At 41.0% G+C, this 20,202-nt stretch overlaps 2 protein-coding genes across 8 annotated transcripts in view; both read left to right on the top strand.

The window, feature by feature from the left end:
- The first annotated feature begins 180 nt into the window (after positions 1-180).
- On the top strand, positions 181-12,003 carry men1 (multiple endocrine neoplasia I). Of its 2 annotated transcripts, XM_028038552.1 has the most exons (10): positions 181-332; positions 3,466-4,005; positions 5,562-5,770; positions 5,859-5,987; positions 6,816-6,856; positions 6,944-7,031; positions 7,453-7,589; positions 10,179-10,320; positions 10,467-10,640; positions 10,821-11,345. In XM_028038552.1, the coding sequence occupies exons 2-10, from the start codon at positions 3,570-3,572 to the stop codon at positions 11,343-11,345; spliced, it is 1,881 nt and encodes a 626-aa protein (XP_027894353.1). In that variant the 5' UTR covers positions 181-332; positions 3,466-3,569. The 2 variants fall into 2 exon arrangements, with proteins under 2 accessions (XP_027894353.1, XP_027894354.1); XM_028038553.1 differs by lacking the exon at positions 181-332 and having other exon boundaries at positions 3,570-4,005; positions 10,821-12,003.
- Positions 12,004-13,665: 1,662 nt separating this feature from the next.
- Positions 13,666-20,202, top strand: part of map4k2 (mitogen-activated protein kinase kinase kinase kinase 2) — a 38,240-nt gene continuing 31,703 nt past the window's right edge. For 5 of the 6 annotated variants that reach the window (XR_003598174.1, XM_028038536.1, XM_028038540.1 and 2 more), the window contains exon 1: positions 13,666-13,936. Coding sequence is in view for 5 of the 6 variants with exons in the window: in XM_028038536.1 (XP_027894337.1) it covers positions 13,844-13,936 (93 nt within the window). In the remaining variant the exon portion in view is untranslated. The remainder of the gene's footprint in view (positions 13,937-20,202) is intronic. The other variant, XM_028038541.1, reaches the window with a different exon arrangement.

The following is a 20,202-nucleotide window of genomic DNA, read 5'->3' as shown; positions in this document are numbered from 1 at the left end:
TCTGTTACCCATTATGTAATGTTTACCTTTGTTCTTTCTTGAAGCTATTTATGTCATAAAAACGCTATGCTGCCCCCTACTGTGTGTTACTGTGACCTGCTCAGAAAAACTACATTTCCCAAGACAAGTATGGGGGACCAGAGCTAAGATTTACAAACATAGGGATAGGCCCGCCGCTGTTCATGGAGCGCGCCGTATTGCTTTGAGATCTTCTAAGATTCGCTGACGTCATGAGTCGTACGCAGTCTGAGTAATTTTCGGGCAGCCTGAAGTGCGCGGTAAAAGAAGAGGGACACAAACAAAAACATGTGGCTTCCTCTATGAGAACACGGGTGAGTAACGTCTTAAAACAGAGCTAATACCGACAGTTGATAGTAGCTCTTTAAGTTACTATAGCGGCCCAGAGTGATGAGGTATTTTATTAAATGATGAGGATGCAAGTGATCCCAAAGATTAGTTTAGCTAACTAGCAGCCTGGTAGCTTGTTAGCTGGTTTCGAGCTGTGTAGCTACTGTTTGTCCAGCAGCTATTATACCTTTTTGATATGTATATATAATAGTGCGCTTCCTGCTTTGGACTGCTTGTATGGGTTGCCTCCTGACTGGAAGAAAAAAAGTTTGAATAAAAAAGAAGCAGAAAGAAAGCTTAAAGTGATCAATGACTCAAGCCAGTAAAGTTAGCTAGTTAGCCGACGTCAATCGGCTAGTCTGGTCAACACATTTATCTAACGGGTTACGTTGTTTTGTAATGAACGTCCCTGTGTGCGTCGTTAATAATCCGGATATGCTGTGGTAAAGCAATCTGTCTTCTGAGACTAAATAGGTTATGATTGTCAGCTCGGCGCTGAGTGGTTGAGTGTAGCGGTGGGGGTGCCCCGCCCACCACTGCACTGTTCCATCTTCAGCCAGCTGCGCTCATAGAAGCTGGGTTATACAACGAGCCAAGCAGCTTGGGCTAGGATCAATTCAGTTCATTTTATTATGTAGAGGTGGGAGCCTTGTTTACCACTGCTGCTTATTTAAAAAAGAAGCCAGTATAGTTTTCAACAATATGTTTTCGTTGTGGCTCGGTAGTGATGGGTAAATGAGGCGTCATGAAGCGTTTCGACCCCTAGCAAAACTGTATTGATACTGTGTCGATACTGTGTCACTGAATACTGACACCTGCTGGACATTAAAACTCCCTACAGGCAACGCAGTTGACAGACTGATTTGATGACCTGGTCTATACAATAAGATTTAAGTCATTATATTGTATATTATAATGTACCATATAATATTGTATATTATATTATTGTATAATATACAATAATACTTATTGTATATTATATATTGTATTATGTCACATCTTCAGTTAAATTCAAAATATATTTGACATTCTTAGATACAGTCAATAAATAATGTGAACATGTACCATAAAGTGAAAATTTAAGTGAACATGTTTGGAATGAGGAAGCTGGACTGGGTTTTTTTCACAAATTTTCATTTAAAAAAAAAGTTTTTTCAACATTTCGAAATTTAGTCTGTTATGCTTTTTTGACACAACTTCTCCTGCTGTAGAAAAAAATGAAGTAAATGATACATTTATATAAAATAATTTATAAAATGAGTAATTTGTAGAATGGCTGTATACCTGAGTTTATCCTAGGTGTATCTGGGACTTCATTCTGATGCCTGGCCTGATAATGCCTCAGCATTGAGGAGGTGGATTTATTTAAATAAGACAGTTCTGTCAAATATATGCAACACTTAACCTGTAGAACATAATACGAAAGTAAACTAAGAGTCAATTTCAGCTGAATTTGGACTCAGATAGATCAATTAGAAACTGAAAAGAACCGAATGAAACAACAACGAAGTGATAACCAATACCTTATTTTCTGATGTAAGATCAAAATGGTCCTAAATTACGAAACCTTTTGTTTCCCTTGAGGCTGCTCCATAGTTGATGCTGTACCGTACCTAATTTACTATATCTCTTGGTATTCATAACCTTCATACTTTTTATAATATTCAGCTTTTTATTAATTTTTCACCCCATGGGGGAGATCGCTCCATCCTGTGGCATAATTGAGAATTACAATATAAAATGTCTGTTGTGTTTCACAGTGGATGTTTTAGGTCCTGCCTATTAATGACAATCAATCATCCAGGTTCAGGTCTGTCATGGAGGACACAAGGCAGTGGCCATTTTGAATTTGGACTGTTTAACAGCTTTTATGTTGTTTAACACCTGGGAATAATTTGAGCTATTGACATTGTTTTTTTTTTCGTGCTGCATGTGGCATGTTTTTTGTAGTCACCGTGCTAAATGATGTCCCCAAACAAATGTCGATATCTCAGGAGCCATAAAAGGTTTGGATTTCATTCACCCACCGTTTTTGTCAGAAGGAATAGGGGAATATTTCTGTCTTTTTCAAATTTTAGGTTTTACATGAGTTATTTTACATTGCATAGAATATATTACCGGTACTGTAACTCTACATGCAAGTGGAAGCCTAGATGCACCCGTTAGTATTTTAGCTACTCTTTGCCTTTTATATACGTAATTTTACCTTATAAACTGCGGTGACCCTACGGTTTAGGTTAGGAACCGCTGTTCTCCAGCAATTTCTAATACTGTTTAGGTGGAATTTTTCCATTATTCAAAAGCTTTTACTCCACTTCAACAGTTTTCTGTTATAATAATCCCATTTAGGCACTTTGCAGGATTATAATTTGTTCTTGTGCGTCTGCCTATTTCTTGCATCTGCAAGTCTTCAGCATTTGATCTCAAACATTTTGGCATCTTCAACAAAAGCATTCAGCATTTACACTTGCATTTTTTCCTTTCTCCTGTTTGTAGTAGCTGATTCATTCTTTGCGCCTGTAAGTTTTCACATTCCTGTGTTTGGGATTGTTATCTTGATTTTAAATTCATGCATGTGTTATCTACAGGTTTGTTTGGAGAATGTCCCAGTACATTTCTCCATCCATCCTCCCTGCAGTCATATGAACTCTAGCAGGACCTCATGTTGTAAGATAGCCCTCACCCTGATGCTCCTTTCACTTCTAGCATGGTGCGTTGTGGATGATGTGCAGAAACATTCATCCTCGGAGCAGTTTGTGCAATAATATCTAAAGAGTTCAGTTTTTGGCCTCATCTGATCCAACTCTTTTCTCCCAGTGTTTCACTATTGGTAAACGCGTATCTATCATCAACCTGCTTTTCATATTTACTGAGAAAAATGATGACAGGTTAAATATTTGATTGGTTGGTCGACTTCAAGGCCCCAGGTGTAATATGATATGAAAGGAGTTTTAGAAATGACTGTAAATACCCACATTTATGTTCACAAACAGAAATGATATTTTTCATGATAGTTGGTATTTAAAACTGAACCAAATGTCTTTTGCAAAGAAGATGGTGAGTTCGGTTTAATTCTGCTTTCTGTGTAAAAATGTTCTGCATGTTTTCCCTCTGCAGGGTCACTGTGAGCTGAGGATGTGGATTGACTTGACTTCTTGCTAATATTCACACTGCAAGACAGGAGACGCTGATTTAAGTTCGTACTGGAAGCCAGGATCATCATGGGTTTGCACTCAACACAGAAGAAGTTCTTCCCCCTCAAGGGGATCGATGGCGTGGTCCAGCTGTTTGATTCCGAGCTCCGCAAGTCAGAACCAGACCTGGCTCTGCTCTCACTGGTCCTGGGTTTTGTTGAGCACTTTCTGGCTGTGAACAGGGTCATCCCCATTAACGTTCCAGGGGTCCGCTTCGAGCCGCTGGAGCCGGACTGTCCCACGTCCTGCTTCCCCACGGTGGAGCTGGGAATGATTTCTGCACTGTACGAACGTTTCACAGCTCAGATCCGCGGCGCCGTGGACCTGTCCCAGTACCGCAGAACTGCCTCCGGGTCCAGCAGAGAGCTGGTGAAGAAAGTGTCAGACGTCATCTGGAACAGTCTCAGTCGGTCGTATTTTAAGGACCGGGCTCACATCCAGTCCCTGTTCAGCCTCATCACAGGTACAGCCTTCACAGGTCAATCCAAAGAGGAAACTCTTCTGGGATGTACTCTGGTGGGAAATGTTGGAAAGGAAAAACCTGTGGTTTGATTTATTTCTATTATTATTTTTAAAAATATATTTTCCCTTGTGCTAGTGCTTCTTAGGTGAATATCAGTCATTTCTTTCACTAATTTGGTTCAGAAAGGAAAATCATTGTTCAATAAATCAAATCTTATTTACAGAGTACTTTTCATACAGTCTGGTGTAACACGCAGCTTTAGAGGTTCATTCCACACTATGCTATATTTATTTCAATGAATTTCGATGATCATGACTTGCAGATAATCACAACCCAAAGTTCAGTTTCTAATAAAGTTAGAATATTACATCTGATCCAATAAGGGATGTACTGTTACATAACTGTGGGCCCACTGTTAACATACAGAGCATCAAGGACAGTACGTTCACAGTGCTTTACTTTCCCACAAAGCACTCTATTATGGATTCAATGAGCTTACCCTCTTCAAACTTCCAAACATTGTGAAAAACGTCTGGTTGAAAATCTAGCAAATTAATTCAAAGTAGTAATGCCAAAAAAAAACAAACCTTCACAGTCTTTGCTCAATGTTTTGTTGAAGCAGCTTTAGCTGCAGGTCTTAGTAATGTCAGCACTGGCTGGTTTTGGATATTATTCTTCTCTTCTGATCCTCTTCAGTCAGCTAGATTTTCCACAGGTGGACTCTCAGAAAGAACAGGATGCACCTGATCACAGTTTGAAGTATCTTGGCAATGGCCTGTAAAAACGTAGGTTGTTTTGCTGGCAGCCTTCGGGTCACCAGCCGTGTCGGGTCTGCTGTCTGTCGTCTTCCTCTGGACAACGCTCCATAGATTCTCTGTTGAGTTTAGGTCAGGCAGGTTTCCGGTGTTACCATGGTGATAGAAGCTGGTATTGGTGCCTTCGACAGTGTTACAGTTGGCCCCTACAAATGCACCCTTTTATGCCATACTTCTCCTTCCACTTAACCTTCCAATAATATTCTTGGATACAGCACCTGCCCACCACTACCATGGAAGATGAATGTTGAAAAACGTCAGTTGAAAGACGTGAATAGCATTTCATTCATGAAATGCTATTCATGAATGATAAAAGATCACAAATCTTTTATTATTTTTCTACTTCTCAACTTTTCTAAACAACTGAATTCTGGGTTTCTATTAGTGTCAGTAGTTGGTCCTCAAAACCAACTGAAAGAAATACTTCAGATATGTCACTGTGTGTATTTCATCATATTTTGAATTGAATTACTGAATTATATTAGCTTTTAGATCATATTTTGTTCATTGATACTGTTGGATGCTGACAGAAATAGATTGACTGTAAAAATGAAGTGAAAGTTGAACTCTAACATTTGTCCATCATCGTCATTTCCTTTCAGTTAAGTTCTGTTTGTCTTAATGTCACCAGTTCACATTGCATGTAATGTATTTTTATGATGTAAAGCACTTTGAATTGCCTTGTTGCTGAATTGTGGAACAAATAAACCTGATTGATGAATTATTATTTCTGTGAACCAGGCACCAAGCTGGACAGCTCAGGAGTGGCCTTCGCTGTGGTGGCGGCCTGTCAGGTGCTGGGTCTGAAGGACGTCCACCTAGCGCTGTCCGAGGACCACGCCTGGGTCATATTTGGGAAAAATGGTGAGGAGACAGCGGAGGTCACCTGGCATGGGAAGGGCAACGAAGACCGCAGAGGGCAGACGGTCACGGCTGGAGTCAGTGAGAAGGTTAGTCCAGACTGAGTCGGTGGAGCTCCGCAGGGAAACGGAGACATGAGCTGAGCTCACATCGCTGCTCTGTCCCTGCCTCTGTCAGAGCTGGCTGTACCTGAAGGGGTCTTACATGAAGTGTGACAGGAACATGGAGGTGGCCTTCATGGTGTGTGCCATCAACCCTTCTCTGGATTTGCACACGGACAGCTCAGAACTCCTGCAGCTGCAGCAGGTTAGCACCAACACTTTGGATCTGTTATTGACTAAATGTTATCTTTTTTTAATGCAACTTCCTCAAGGCTTTCAGAACAAAAGATATTTGTATATTGTGGATACTTAAATGAATTATTCAGATGCTCATCAGCATCAACATCAGCTCAAATGAGGGGAGCACTCATTGAAGTATTTTGGCCGAGGGATAACTGATCTTCAAAAAGCCTGAACTTTCATTTTTTTCCAATACCAATTTTCTTTTGTCTGCAAAGTCGCTAAATGTAGCAACAAAGTCCCTAACAGTTAACCACACACGTTGAGACGTGACCTGGTGGGCGTGTCTGTCAGTCAGACCTCTCTCACAGCAGAGCAGAAGGGGAAACTAGCTGATTTACAGATCTTTATGGAGGAAGATAAGGTCAATGGACAGGATTAGTTTCTTATGTAAGATTGGATTAGACACCCTTACACATACACTCTCTTCTCCCATACTTTTTCCTTCCACTTAACCTTCTGCAAATTAAACTTAAAGCTTAATTTAAGTATAAGTTTATACTTAAATTAAGGAAATCTGGGTAGATTTATCAATGCCCCTAGTTTTATCCTGGCCAGTTTTTCTCTCATGGAGTTGTCCTCAGACAATAGTGCTGCAATAACACAGACCATTAGCCCAAACCACCTTACTTACTGCTGCGGCAACAAAACCAAAGTTAGCTTCTAATTCCAGAATGCCTAAGGAGTAGAGTTTAGATCGGACTTAAAAGAATCCAACCTAAAGAAGCCATGCTGTGGTGAGAAATGATGTTGGCCTTTACTCATAACTCTGTATTTTCATTTTGTGGCACAGAAACTTCTTTGGTTGCTGTATGATCGAGGGGACCTGGACAGGTGAGCCTGAAATAGCAAATGAAAACCAGTTTAGTTTTCTGTCATACCCCTGCTTCACTGTCTCTGCTTCACTGTCTCTGCCTCCAGGTATCCCATGGCAATGGGAACTCTAGCAGACCTTGAGGATCAAGAACTAATACCAGGAAAGGAGAACCCCCTGCAAATTCATCTGAAGGTACGTCCCTTTACTGTGAAGGGTTCCTGCTGGCCACAAATCAGCAACTAGAGACAGGAGTAGAGTTTGATCAAGAGTTTTTGTTTTGTTTTGGGGGGTTTTTCCCCAGCAGAAACAGTAAAAACAATAAGTTGTGTATAACTTAACATTCAGCTTTCAAGCAGCGGCAGACTTCCCTCCTGCCTAACTTGTTTCTTTTCAATTCAGTTACGTAGCTCTAATTTACAACAAATGACATCCAACGGCACTTTACAAAGAAAAAAAAAAATTCACACATTGAGTTTCCCAAAGTTGCAGCTTTTTTTCTGTTCTTTGCAAAAAAGCTGAAATTTGTTCAACCGGATGGAGAAAAATCCTGTCTTTTCTAAATAGAAAGTTGGGTTTGTTGTGTGATTGATGTTGCATGTTTGTGTTTTTTCAGGCTGTAGGTTCTGCTCAGAAGTTCTACAACAATGAGCACATCTACCCCTACATGTACCTGGCTGGGTTCCACTACAGACACAGGAATGTGCAGGAGGCGCTGAAGGCCTGGGCTGAGGCAGCACAAGTCATGCAGGAGTGAGTTCACACCACAAGGGATGAGAAGTGGGAGAAGTTTAGAACAATAGAAGCATGTCAGCGTAGATTACTGTAGACCGAAACACAAGCTGATGTCCTGTCAGTTTCTGTAAGACATTATATGTTTCTACTGCAAATGTTCCTCAGTGCACTGCTGCTGTTGAATCCTCATACTTTATTATGACTTTACTTGATTTATGAGACATGGATATATACTGGCCAATCATAACACTGAGTTACAAAATACTATCTTTTGGAAGTTGTCTATGTTTTTTCAACTGAATTAGGACTATTTTGCAACACTGAATCCAAAAGTGACATCCATGTTTCTCAGTCAGGTCAAGTTTTTATTCTAATTTGGTTTGGAGAAATTCAATCTTCTGACTAAACTGATGACATTTTTATGACATTATCAGTTCATTTCTGTTAATATTTCTCATCCCAAAAAGGTTTTAGGAAAAAAACATGTTTTCCAACAGAGTGTATTAGTTAAATGTTACAAACTTGGATTTCTATAAATTGAATAATAAGCACTGACACGGGTAGGTACATGTGAACTGAACATGACGTCTTCATTGTGTAAAATTCTCCGTCTCTGTTCTGTCCTGATGGAATCTCTCCTCCTGCTCATCACTCATTGATCAGATTCTCCAGATGTCAGAACAAGTCCTGCATTTTGATGCTCATGTTGCTCCATAGTTCAGAAAGTTGACCTGATTGAGCAAAACCAATGGGATTTTAGGATTCAGCTCATCAACATGACCCTAAAACAGTAGACATTTTATTTATTTATTTTTTGCTGTTGACCAGCATTATAAACAATTAGGCATAGTTCTTAACCTGGCAGCTAAGAACTTTTGTCTTCCATTTATTTAGAGTTTCTGTGTCTTTACCACCAAAATTTGTGACAAGAAAATGATGTAAATGAAAACCTGAACATAGTCTATTGTGTAATTCTTGCCATGTTAATAACTTAACTGAGGAACACAACTGTTTAATAGGGATGCATCAATAAATCAGCCCCAGTTTCCTTTAAGTTCTGAGATTGGCTGATGCATACATGAGAAATCAGTCTTATCTTCCTCTGCAAAGGTCTGAAAATCAGCCACTGTCCTCTTTGCTCTGTCATGTGAGAAGTCGAACTAACAGAGCCACCCCCCAGGTTAAGTCTTCACATATACTGTTAGCAATAGTCACCTCAGCATTGCCAGCTTAGCGACTTTGTTATATTTAGTGACTTTTCAGACACAAAAGGATTGGAATCAGCAGGTCAGGCTTCGTAAAGATCAGTGATCGACCAGAAAACGTCAGTTGGTGCAGCCCTGGTAGTTATCCCCTGCTTGAGCTTTGTGTTGCAGTGCAGCACCTGTAAGGAGCAAACAGAAGCATTTCTGGCTTAGAGTAACACACCAAATATCAGCTTTCATCATCTTCTCTAAAAGTCTGTAGTTTCTGATGATAAATGTTTTATTGTTGCCTTGTTGGGCGGGGGTTATTCCCCAGGGGTGTAGTGTGTTTGGAATAGACTCGGTTGGGTGTGTTCTGTAATTCTCATGAATGTTTGTATAAACCTTGTGGGAAGTATTTCCTTCTCTAGTGGATTTGTAGACATGTTGGTGGCATTGTGTTGGTACAGTTCTGAGATCTGATTATTTACACCATGTTTGTGAAATTCCTCTAGCTGCTTTGTCATTTCTGCTTTTAAGGCCTTCCTGAAGCCGTGACTGCATTTTTAGCTATCTGCGTATGAATAATTATGCACCGCAAACACTTGAGTAACGTAAATGGGCAACAAAATTCTGACACCTCCACATTTACAACAGAACATCTGACAAATATGTCCTAAAATGAGCTCACGCAGTGCATTTATAAAGCAGGTTCAAAGTTCCACCAGCAGGTGGTGTAGTTCTGCAGACATAAATGAGACCGCATGAAAAGCCTTCAAATTGTTGCCTGTTTCAAACAGTTTCAGTCAACCCACAGTCAGGTTGTTACAGAGAATTTCCTCTCAGTGAACACAGGGTGGTAGTAGAAGCACACCTTGTTGGTCCTTCAGATTCCTAGAGTTTTACCCAAACTATTCAATCTGTTTACCTGTTGCCTTATCAGGCTAGAAGCGGAAAGTGCCGGCCTGTAGCCTGTCAGGTGGTAGAGCAGCTCTCTATGGGGATTTTCTGTTATCACACTGCTACTAACAAAGCCCAGACTGTTGAGACTCCTGGTGACGCTCGGCCTGAAAGGACGTTGTGTGATCCAGGAAGCGTTCAGCTTGGCATCCCCACACACCCGTTCATGAGCTGTGGCTATTAATACCAGCACACACACACACGCACACACACATTCTCCTCCCAGTCCATCAGCTTCCTTTTCCTGCTTTCCCATTGTCCTCTGCTGCAGCGCACCCTCACTGCACAATCACAGGGAAGTGTGTGCATGTGTTTCAAACATGATGATGGTGGAGCTCAGATCTTATCGAACTGATCCAGAGCCGCAGTTAGAAATGGACGTCTGATCAGTGGGGGGTTGGTGGGGATAAATCAGTTCTTTCATTTCCTCAGATGTATTAAAGCACTTGTGTTGCTGCTGCAGGTATAACTATTTCCGTGAGGATGAGGAGATCTACAAGGAGTTCTTCGACATCGCAAACGACGTCATCCCCACTCTGCTGAAGGAGACGGCTACAGCTGACGGTCCTGGGGAGGATGGAGACGGGGCAGAAGGGCCCGACAAGGTGAGCGCTCACTGCTGCATGTAAGGGTTAAAGGTCAAATGTAACCGAGAATTGAAACCTGCATGAGATCCATCAAAATAGACTGGTCTGAACTGGAGAACCGGCAGCTTTTAGTGGGATTCCTTTGACCAGGTGTGTTCCTTCAGGAGAACGGCAAGCAGATGACGGCCATCTCAGCACTCCAGGACCCAGAATGCTTTGCCCACCTGCTTCGTTTTTATGACGGCATCTGCAAGTGGGAGGAGGGGAGTCCCACCCCGGTTCTTCATGTGGGCTGGGCCACATACCTGGTCCAGTCTCTGAGCCGCTTCGACTCTCAGGTCAGGAGCCGCTGCTTCTAAGCTACAATTAATGTTTCTTTACTTTTTCATTTAATTTTTATATTTTTACATTTATTTTATTGTTATTTTTATAATTGACTGTTGCTCTTTCTGTGTTCATTGCTGTGTGGAAATATCAGAAGTACATCATTAAAAAAACGGCTTGTTTTAAACTGCCAGGTGCGTCAGAAAGTGTCCATCATCACCAAAGAACCCGAGTGCCAGGATGATGACGACCAGTCGAGTGAGGACCCCCGGGAGGGCCGGCGGCGGGGCCCCAGGAGGGAGTCCAAGCTGGAGGATCAGAGCTCCTCCCCCCCCACCGCTCCCACCTCTCCACCCAGCCAGCAACCTGCAGCAGCACCTCAGCCCAAGAAGGTCGGGGACGGACCTGTTCGCCGTCGCTCCTCTCAGGGTCTGCGGGCCGGAGAGACAGACGGGACTCCCAAATCCCCCAGCTCAGAGTCCGTCTCCTCCCCGTTGTCCCAGCAGCTGGCCTCGCCCTGCCCCGCTGGCCCCGTGGTTGTCTTCCAGAGTGAGAAGATGAAGGGCATGAAGGAGCTGCTTTGTGCAGCCAAGGTGAACTCCAGCGCCATCAAACTGCAGCTCACCGCCCAGTCCCAGGTCCAGATGAAGAGGCAGAAGAGTACCCCAGCAGGGGACTACTCCATGTCCTTCATGAAGCGCCAGCGCAAGTCACTGTAGACATGCTGATTGTTGAGGAGAACGGAGGGAGAGAATACTGTGAAAACCCTGTGGGACACTAGTGGTCTTCATGTAGGTAACCATCTCAGTTTACATGTGTCATTCTGAGCAATAGATTTGAGTTGCACAGATGACGAATTAAACATCACATATCGGAGGAAGTGAACATTTCATCTAGTTTTAATTTAAGAAGTGAAGTTAGGAGAAGAGGCTGGCTGATAGTTTGGAAGCAGCCTCTCATTAGTTTGTGTTTTAACTGACAACTTGTGGAAATTGTCATTTATTTTTATGTAGAAGCCAAAGTGATGGAGAACATCAATGTAAAAATAAACCCACCCACCCCAATAAGAAGAACCTGTTGATGACTGAAACCTTGGAAATGATTAATTTAGGATAGTTACTGTGTAACATTGTCCACTCTACTCTACTGACAGCTTCTTTCTTGCTAGCTCTATGTTGCCTTATTTGGTTTTTGTTGTTTCTGAAGTAGGTGGCCTTTAGTTTGAAGAATGCCTGAGCTCAGCCTGATTCTGTTCATTGGAGAGACCATGCACTGTTTCAATGGAGCCCCACTGGGTCACTCTGCTACGTCGTTTTGCTTGATAACTTGTGGTTCTATTTCTTGTATCTACAAGTAATAAAGACCTAAAAAAGACAAGAATCTGTCATGATTTTCATAAAGCCATAGTGCTTGATTTGTTTTATTGACTCACCGATGAAACACATTCAACCCCTTTAACTAAGTAGGCTTACTAGGAAAATGTACAATCAACTGAACAGCAAACATGAACAACACTAATAGCTCAACACATCACTGAGCATCAGTCAGTCTAGAAATTAACTTAGAATTTTGCCATTGGCCTTAATTTGCAGAGTGCGTTATACAACAAATTCATCTACCAGTTGGAGGCGTTCCTTAAACAACTCAAAGACTAGTATCATTAGTAAATAGATTAGGGGGCCGGTATATTGAAAGGAAAACTAGTGATGGAATTCTGTAAATGAGTGATTAGTTAGAGTTGGATCCTGAGCAGACGATCAACAGCAGCAGCAGCACTGCTACATGACTCCAACAGCAGGAATGTAACACACACCTTTACACACAGGTTGGTCTGGATTCCTGTCACCAGCACCGTGAGTCAGCAGGACATTCTGCAAACTCAAATCCTGAACCAGAAACCAGGGCAGTGGACGACCTGTGATATACTGAAACACCTCAGAACTGCATTCACCAAATCTGGACAGCTTTCCCAGAGATCTGCCCTGGAACCACAAACCATCAGATCACAGAAACACAAACAGATGAGATAACAAGTATCATCTGTTTGCCTGTTAACATGATAACAGCCTCAGTTTGGAGGCATGTTGTGGTTCTGTTAGCTTGATGGTAACAGTTTAAACTGTTCGTGGTGAACATGTGAAGTTCACCAACTTCCTACATCAACTTTCATCCTGTAGGAGCTTCTTGGCTGCCTTTGGTACAAACTTTGCCATTGATATCAATGTTCATGTCTCTTAACAGTGACTAAATTATCAGTTAATTGTGGCTTCAGTCAGTTGATTTACTGTTAAAATGTAGTTCACACATTAATTAATTTTAACGCCTAGCATCACCTATTTTACACACTGCGTGAAATGTTCACACGTATGGCTGAGAGGTTTTTCATATGTGTGTATGTACCATGTATTTGATGCATTTCTGCATGTATGTGTGTACCATGTATTTGATGCATTTCTGCATGTGTGTGTGTACCATGTATTTGATGCATTTCTGCATGTGTGTGTGTACCATGTATTTGATGCATTTCTGCATGTGTGTACACGTTTGTTTCGCTATATTTGCGGGGACTTCCCGTGGACTTCCATTCATTTCTACAGCCTAACACTAATCCTAACCAAAACCAAATTCACCCCTTCGTCCCAAACCTAACCCATAACCCAAAAAACAGCATTTCTCCTTGTGGTAACCAAAGCCTGGTCACATATTGCGTTGTGGCTCAACGTAACGTGTCAGGAAAATGGTCCCCATAATGCATCAAATACATGGTATGTACATGTGTGTGTGTGTGTGCGCGTGTGTTTCTAGGCAAAAAAAAAAATACCGAAGCATCAAAACAAATGATATCGTGCTTTATGAGACAAATTTAGTAAAAACCCTCCATTTCAGAACGTTCTGAAGAAATGATCAAATATTTGCTCGTAGAAGTGAATATTTGTTGCTCTAAACACGCTGGAGTCGTTTGAACTGTTTTACGGTGCTGCTTCTGCTCATGCGTGCTTTGGTTCCTGCGCCTCAGGATGGGCTGTACTTTCAGACTGCAGTCAGAAATCAGCGCCTGGCCTGATCCAGCAGCAGCAGCAGCAGCAGCAGCAGCCTGCAGTCAGCCCCCATCACCCCGCCAGGCTCCAACAGGACCGGGATCTGCTTTCTCCATCGATCCGACTTAGGATGTGGAAATAGAGAGATTCAGTCTGAGCCCCAACAGGTGCCTCCCAGCATGGACAGGATAGGGGTCTCCTTCCTGGACCCCCTGGAGGACTACGAGCTGATCCACCGGATTGGTTGCGGAACCTACGGAGATGTGTTCAAGGTAAACGTGTTAAAGGCATGTTTTCACCGAGGCGGTGGGGCAACTACATGCCCGTGTGTTCGTTAACGTGAACAGCTGAGGATCTGCGCAGAATGCGCACAGGAAGTTTAACTTCCTGACATGAGAGTGAACCTGTTTGTGAACCAGACAGATTAGAGCTGCTGGGGTTATCCACCACGGAGTCCAAACTCCCTCCACCCACCAACGGATCAGATCAGATCCAGTCGGGACGTGGCTGTGGGAATTTTACCTGTCAGAACCTTCCTGTCCTGTCATCTGGACCCCTGCTGAGCCTCCCTCTGTTAAGCTCCTCATCTCAGTTGGAAATCACTTTTTTGTATATCATCTCTTTATGTTGAGATATAGCAATTTATTACATATTACATGAATGTCCAATATTTCAGTCTGCTTTAGAAAATGTACAGCGTATCATTGTGTCTTTTTCCTCTGATCTGAGTGTCAGGATGCAAACATCCTGCTCTGTTCTCACCGCCGGTGCCTTCTGCATCCTGCAGAAACTGGGCAAGAATTTGTATTGTTTCTTCTTTTTAAAAAAACAAAACAAAAAAACCCCACACACATCACAAATTCCATATCTGTGATGTGAGGAGCTTAGGTGTAAACAGAAAAAAAATCATCACCACCTGGTTGTTGCAGTTTAGTTTGGATTTCACATTTAATTTAATCCATGAAAACATGATCTGAGTTGCAGGGCTCCAGGGCCGGTCCAACGGTTGTACAGGAACTTGAGCAGAATCTGGTGTCTGGCAAACTTGTTGTTAAATTAAGCCTATCAGACTCCGAACACCAATAGAAGCATTTCAGTAATGTTTTGGGACTTGGATAGATTACATTGGTTGGCCACAGTTGAAATCAGCAGTTAACTGTGGAATGTTTTTGCCAACAAGCACAACACAAAAGACTGAAGTTTGAAATCCAGTGAATCACAGAGGATAGGGAGCACAGTGAACAGTGAACAGCTACAATGAGATTCCTTCTCAAGACACTTAGAACTGTCTATTCTAATAGCTCACACATCAAATATACCTTAAATATTCAATAATATGTAAAGACAATAAATGGCCCTTATGGATTGGCTGCTTTGCAAACGCTGGTTGTGTTTAACTCAATAATAATTTTTTTTCTATTTCTAAGCTCAAACTTAAAGCTAAATTAAAAAGCGCTAAATCAGGATGAAAGTCAGCTGTAGAAACATAAAGCAGAGCCGTCCTTATCCAGATTCATTCATGTCTTCTGAAACACCAGGATTTCTTCTCGGCTGGCCCACAGAATATTTCTGGTTTGACAAAACGATCTGTTGGGGTTAAAATCAGGTGACGTCCTTCAACCCAACCTAGTTTTAGATTGTTTGGAATGTTGGACTGTTTTCAGAAACAGTTGTTCTATGAAGTGTTTCTCAGTCAGGAGATAGTTTCAGTTTCCTCTAGTTGAAATTTTCTCCACCTGCTCTGGTGGCCGTCGGCCCCATGAGACTCTCGGAGTGGTAAAGGAAGTGATGCGTTTTCAGTTAGCAGCCGGTGGTTTGTTCAGTGCACAGATTGGCAGGTGTGTAAATGCTGGAAGAGTTCTTGTTTGCAGATTTTTCCTTTCTCTTTTCAGTTGCTCTTATGTTGTTGAAGCAGTTGTGTGCTGAGACCGGCTGCATTTAGCTTGATTTCAGTTTGAAAGAGAAGGTTTTTACAGTCTAAAACATGAAGCGTACTGATTTAGCTGCCTGCTGGGTTTTTACAGTGTTCAATACAAAAGTATGTGCAAAAAGCATTTGGATGACAGGTCTCAGCTTGTCTTTTGGCACTAAAGTTTTACCTGCTTGTGTTTGTTAGCATTAGAAATATCTGGCCTGGAGCTGTAGAGACACTGAACACACTGTCACATCATCCCCTGTTTGACTACATGTGCTGTGTTCACATGTTACAAATTACAAGTACAAACCAAAATAGCGGCACAGACCCGACAGGACTGTACCGAGCGACCGCTGGGTCCCGCTCTCTGATGGGGCCACAGACCTTCAGCCTCTGATCAGCTGACTGACAGTCTGCAGCACCTTTGTATTACTCTGACAGCTGAACATACTGTGGCCTGTGTCTCAGCTGGGAATGGGAGCAGCGCCACATACAGTCACAGACAATAGCACATTATGACTTCCCACTTCTCCTGTTGGCGGATTTGGTGGAGCTGCATTGTCTGGCGTGGAGGGAGAAACCTCTGGACATGTGACTGTGTGGGCGGTCAATAGATTCTGGTGTTACTCAGTTCAAGTGTGTGGCTCTCAGAAACCACAAAGCCCTCTCTGACGCTGCCATATTATTATAAATGTTATATAGATACAGTTTGAGTGCAGGTTCATCATTAACTGAATTTAGGTCAAATAAAGATAATGACCTTGAGATGATTTCAGGATGATTGATTGATTTTTTTTCTTCTCATCTTTATTGTTAAAACATTAAAAATAATTCCCCCCTCCCAATCCCCTTTTTTTCTCCTTTTTTGTGGAGAAAAAAAAAGTATTTTGTGTAAAAACATTCTGCCCATCTAATCCACATGTGTGGGGGTGGGCACATGTACATCCTAAAACTAAACGCGTCATGATCTTTGGTTTTTTGAGTTAGTTCTTGTTTTGTTAATTTCTGTTCCTTAGTTCCTTTTGTTTGATTAGATCAGCCGTGTTTCTGTTCTTCTTTGGTTCAGTCCTTTCGTAGTGAGTCTAGTTTATTATGTTTATTTCTTGTCTAATTATTCTGTTACTCTAGTTTAATTACTTTAATTACTTCTTGGGTGTAGTTATTCTTTAGGGTTTGAATTATTTCCTTCTCCCCTGTACCACTCTTTCTCTCTCTCCTCTGGAGAGGGGTGGGGGGAAATGTACTAGGGGAACCTCAGGAACAAGAAGTTGTGGTGTTTAAACAATAAAACAATACTCAACTGGTAACAGCGGTACAAGTGTAAGAAAATGTGACTTAAAAATCTTCCACACCATATCCCTGACTCGGTTCCTTCAGACTAGCCAGCAGTAATTAGCAAACTGTGCATCCGCTGAGCTCATTATAGGAGCTACTTCTCAGAGTAACGCTGGTAAAAATTTGGTTAAACGGTTAATAGAGGAGAAATGTTGTGAAGACTTCCTGAAGGTGGAGGATTAAAAAAGACAGCGGTACAAATTAAAGGAAGTAAATTTTATTTTTAGTCATATTTTAAGTGCGTAGCATTTATGTGTCGTTGTACTCCTACTGTGAAAACATCAAAATTCTCAGAAGAGTTCATGTTGAAAGGAAATGGCCTTTCAACATGTAAGGCAGCATCTTCAGATTAACAGTATGGAGCTGCCAGAACAATCCCTGAACCTTCACCCAGCAGAAAACCTGAGGGATCACATCAAGCATTCTGTTCTCACAGAATCACCTGGAAACGCAGAGGAACTGGAATGAGGTCCAGAAGTCCTGGAGTACCTGCTCACTGCTGCCAGAAGTTAATAGTAATAATAATAGTATTAGTAGTAGGAACAATAATCCATTTTAATTGTTAGCACTTTTCAAGACACCCAAGGACGCCTTATAAGAAAAGAAAATACAAGAATACACTAAACATAAAAACTTAGGTAGAGGAAAAAAAGTTGTTTGACTTCATGCAAATCACATGTGAATCAACGAGCAGAAACAGTGAATATGCAACTAAATATTAGTTCAGTGATTCACAGGAACTTTATATCTTAAAGCATTTCTTGGTTTATACAATATAAACAATAGACAACATATAATCTTATTTGGATTTGTAAAGAAAAATGCAGATACTGCTATCTATACAGCCTTTTCAATTTCTGCAGAGCGAGAACAAATGTGGTACATTTTTATTCATGTTTTCCTTTGTTATTCCAATGTCTTTATGGGAATAAGAACAATTATCAGGATTGTTTTTAAAAACACTTCTATTTAAGACAAAACTGTCTACTGTATGTGATTAAGGTACAGGTCACAGATTTAGCAGCAATCACTTTACATAACTAGATAAACTCTTATTGCACAAAGCGATACTGAGAGGTATATCAGCTAATATTTAGGTTAAATAAACATGCACATGTAAAACATACGTTGACCGGTTTGTGTTATTGTAATTTAGGAATGTTTGCTGATGCACATTTGACATGCAGCATGTTCAGATTCCACATCTAGGATTCAAACCCCACATATACTTACATCGGACCAAACATTTTCATTTTAAGTAAAGAATATCATTCTCTGAAGTCGCATTATGCTACTGGATACAAACCTAAACAGCACAAGATTACTGCTTTATTTTTTGTGACTTTTTTGCCTGTTAAGCATTTAGAAAAGCTTGGGCTCAATTTAGTTAAATTACAGTTTCAATAATAGTTGTATGTACTGTATCTCTGGCTATGAGGTAGTTTTGGTGTCTGCTGAAGTGAAGTGTTCTCTTCTTCCTGCTGTATCTATACAAGCCTCATTGAGCAGTAGCTTGAAAAACCACTTTGTGACATCATCATTACTGTAGCTACAGGAAGCTCTAAAATGGAACAGGAAAGAAAACAGGAAGTAGAAATCTGACAGGCTACAGGTTTTGTTGAGGGAAACTGTTTGTTCCATCATTGGTTCTTACCTCATTTGTTATGGATGCCCTGAGCGGAAACCAGTCATTCTGTTAGTGAATGGGAATGACTAAAGTTTTCAGGAATAACTGAGGACAGTTCAATTAAAGTATTTAAAAATAACGTTCAGCATTTATTCATGACTTATGCAAAGAGAAATACCTGAACATTTACTGGTTTCTTGAAGTTGAGCAATATTTTTTCCACTTTCCATGACGGCAACTTTGTGATGTTAAGTTTTCAGAATATATGGGATGCCATGTGGTCCACTGTGAAAGGTTATCCAGATTGTGGCACAGACTAATTATGTCAAGAAAGTGGTACATACCATAAAATGTTGTGGTCCTAATGCTTAGCCTTGGAGGACTCCATGGAGAAACCCAGAGAAAGCTCTCCATCATCCCCGTGCTGCTGTCAGTCAGAATGCAAGAAACTTTTACGGTTGCTGGCAAACTTGTGAATCACTTTGGTCAACTGTTGTTTTCATGTGTGCTATATTAATAAGTAATATAGACTCCTGTGGCAGCCTGTATTATTATTTATATGTGTGCTATATAAATAAATATACAAGTAATTATGTCATTGACATAGTGAATAAGACAATTCACAATGTCAACGATGTAGTTTTTCCTTTTTATATGGTGTTATTAAAAGTCTTTTTTTTAATTATTATTCTTCAACATGGCTGCCATGATAAACCCGTCTTAGCCCACATGAGACTTTCGTAAGTCAACCACTTGAGCTAGTCTTGAGATGTGGCACTGTGTGATGATTACACAAACACTGCTGCTCACACACCTCTCCTCCACCACTTCCTACCAACGCAACATGTTTTCTCTGTGAAAACGTCTCTTTCTCCTGCAGGTTAACGTCAGGCCTCCTCTGTCCCGGTAACAGCTCACAAAGCAGCCAGATGTCTCAGACAAGATTTCCAATTATCTTGATTTTTGACTCTTGTTCTCTGTGTTAGACAGTTTATGCTCTAGTTTGATCAAATCTGGATTTTAATTTAATAACCGTTTATCCCAAAGGGAAATTAGATCATGATGATTTCATTTGACATGACTTCATGTAATATGTAATTTGTCAAAATTTTCAGTGATGTAAATTAAAGATGGTGACTTTGTTGTGATTGAAGTAGCGCCTCATTAAAACACCTACCATCTCAGATTTCTTCTGTATCTGTGTTTTGTCACAGATTATGATTTCAATTTATGCCAATCCTCTTGTTTCTCAGAAAAAAATTACCAAAAAAAAGAGAAAAATCTAATCTTTAAACCTGAGACTTTTGGGAAAACATTATGGAGACTACGAAGAAAAAAGTGAAACTTTTTACAATGTGCGTGTTGTTTAATTCTAACTACTAGATGCTAACATAGCAGAAAAGAAACTGCAGCATACCTTCATTCAAACAGTATGAGTCTTTCTTACTTCTGGACCTGATCTACCTGATCTACCTGAACCATGAATTCTGCTTTACCAGACATGTCCAGCCAGAAATTTGTTTCTTCAAATAGTTGTTGTAGAGGCTGATAGCTGTGGGCAGAAGGGATCTCCTGTAACAGTCTGTGTTACAGTGAATTTGAAGAAGCCTCTGACTGAAGACACTCATATGTTTCATGAAGAAGATGCTCAGGGTTGTCCA

The sequence above is a fragment of the Xiphophorus couchianus genome, chromosome 14 (assembly GCF_001444195.1).
Source record: "Xiphophorus couchianus chromosome 14, X_couchianus-1.0, whole genome shotgun sequence".
Classification (NCBI taxonomy): Eukaryota; Metazoa; Chordata; class Actinopteri; order Cyprinodontiformes; family Poeciliidae; genus Xiphophorus; species Xiphophorus couchianus.
Note: the sequence above shows the minus strand (reverse complement) of the source record. Positions and strands in the feature narration are given on the sequence as shown.

Excerpts from the sequence above, each read along its gene's own strand:
- men1 (XM_028038553.1), top strand. The coding sequence starts at position 3,570 with ATGGGTTTGCACTCAACACAGAAGAAGTTCTTCCCCCTCAAGGGGATC. Across the intron at positions 5,771-5,858 it reads CGGCTGGAGTCAGTGAGAAG|AGCTGGCTGTACCTGAAGGG; the intron begins GTTAGTCCAGAC and ends TGCCTCTGTCAG. Across the intron at positions 10,641-10,820 it reads TGAGCCGCTTCGACTCTCAG|GTGCGTCAGAAAGTGTCCAT; the intron begins GTCAGGAGCCGC and ends TTAAACTGCCAG.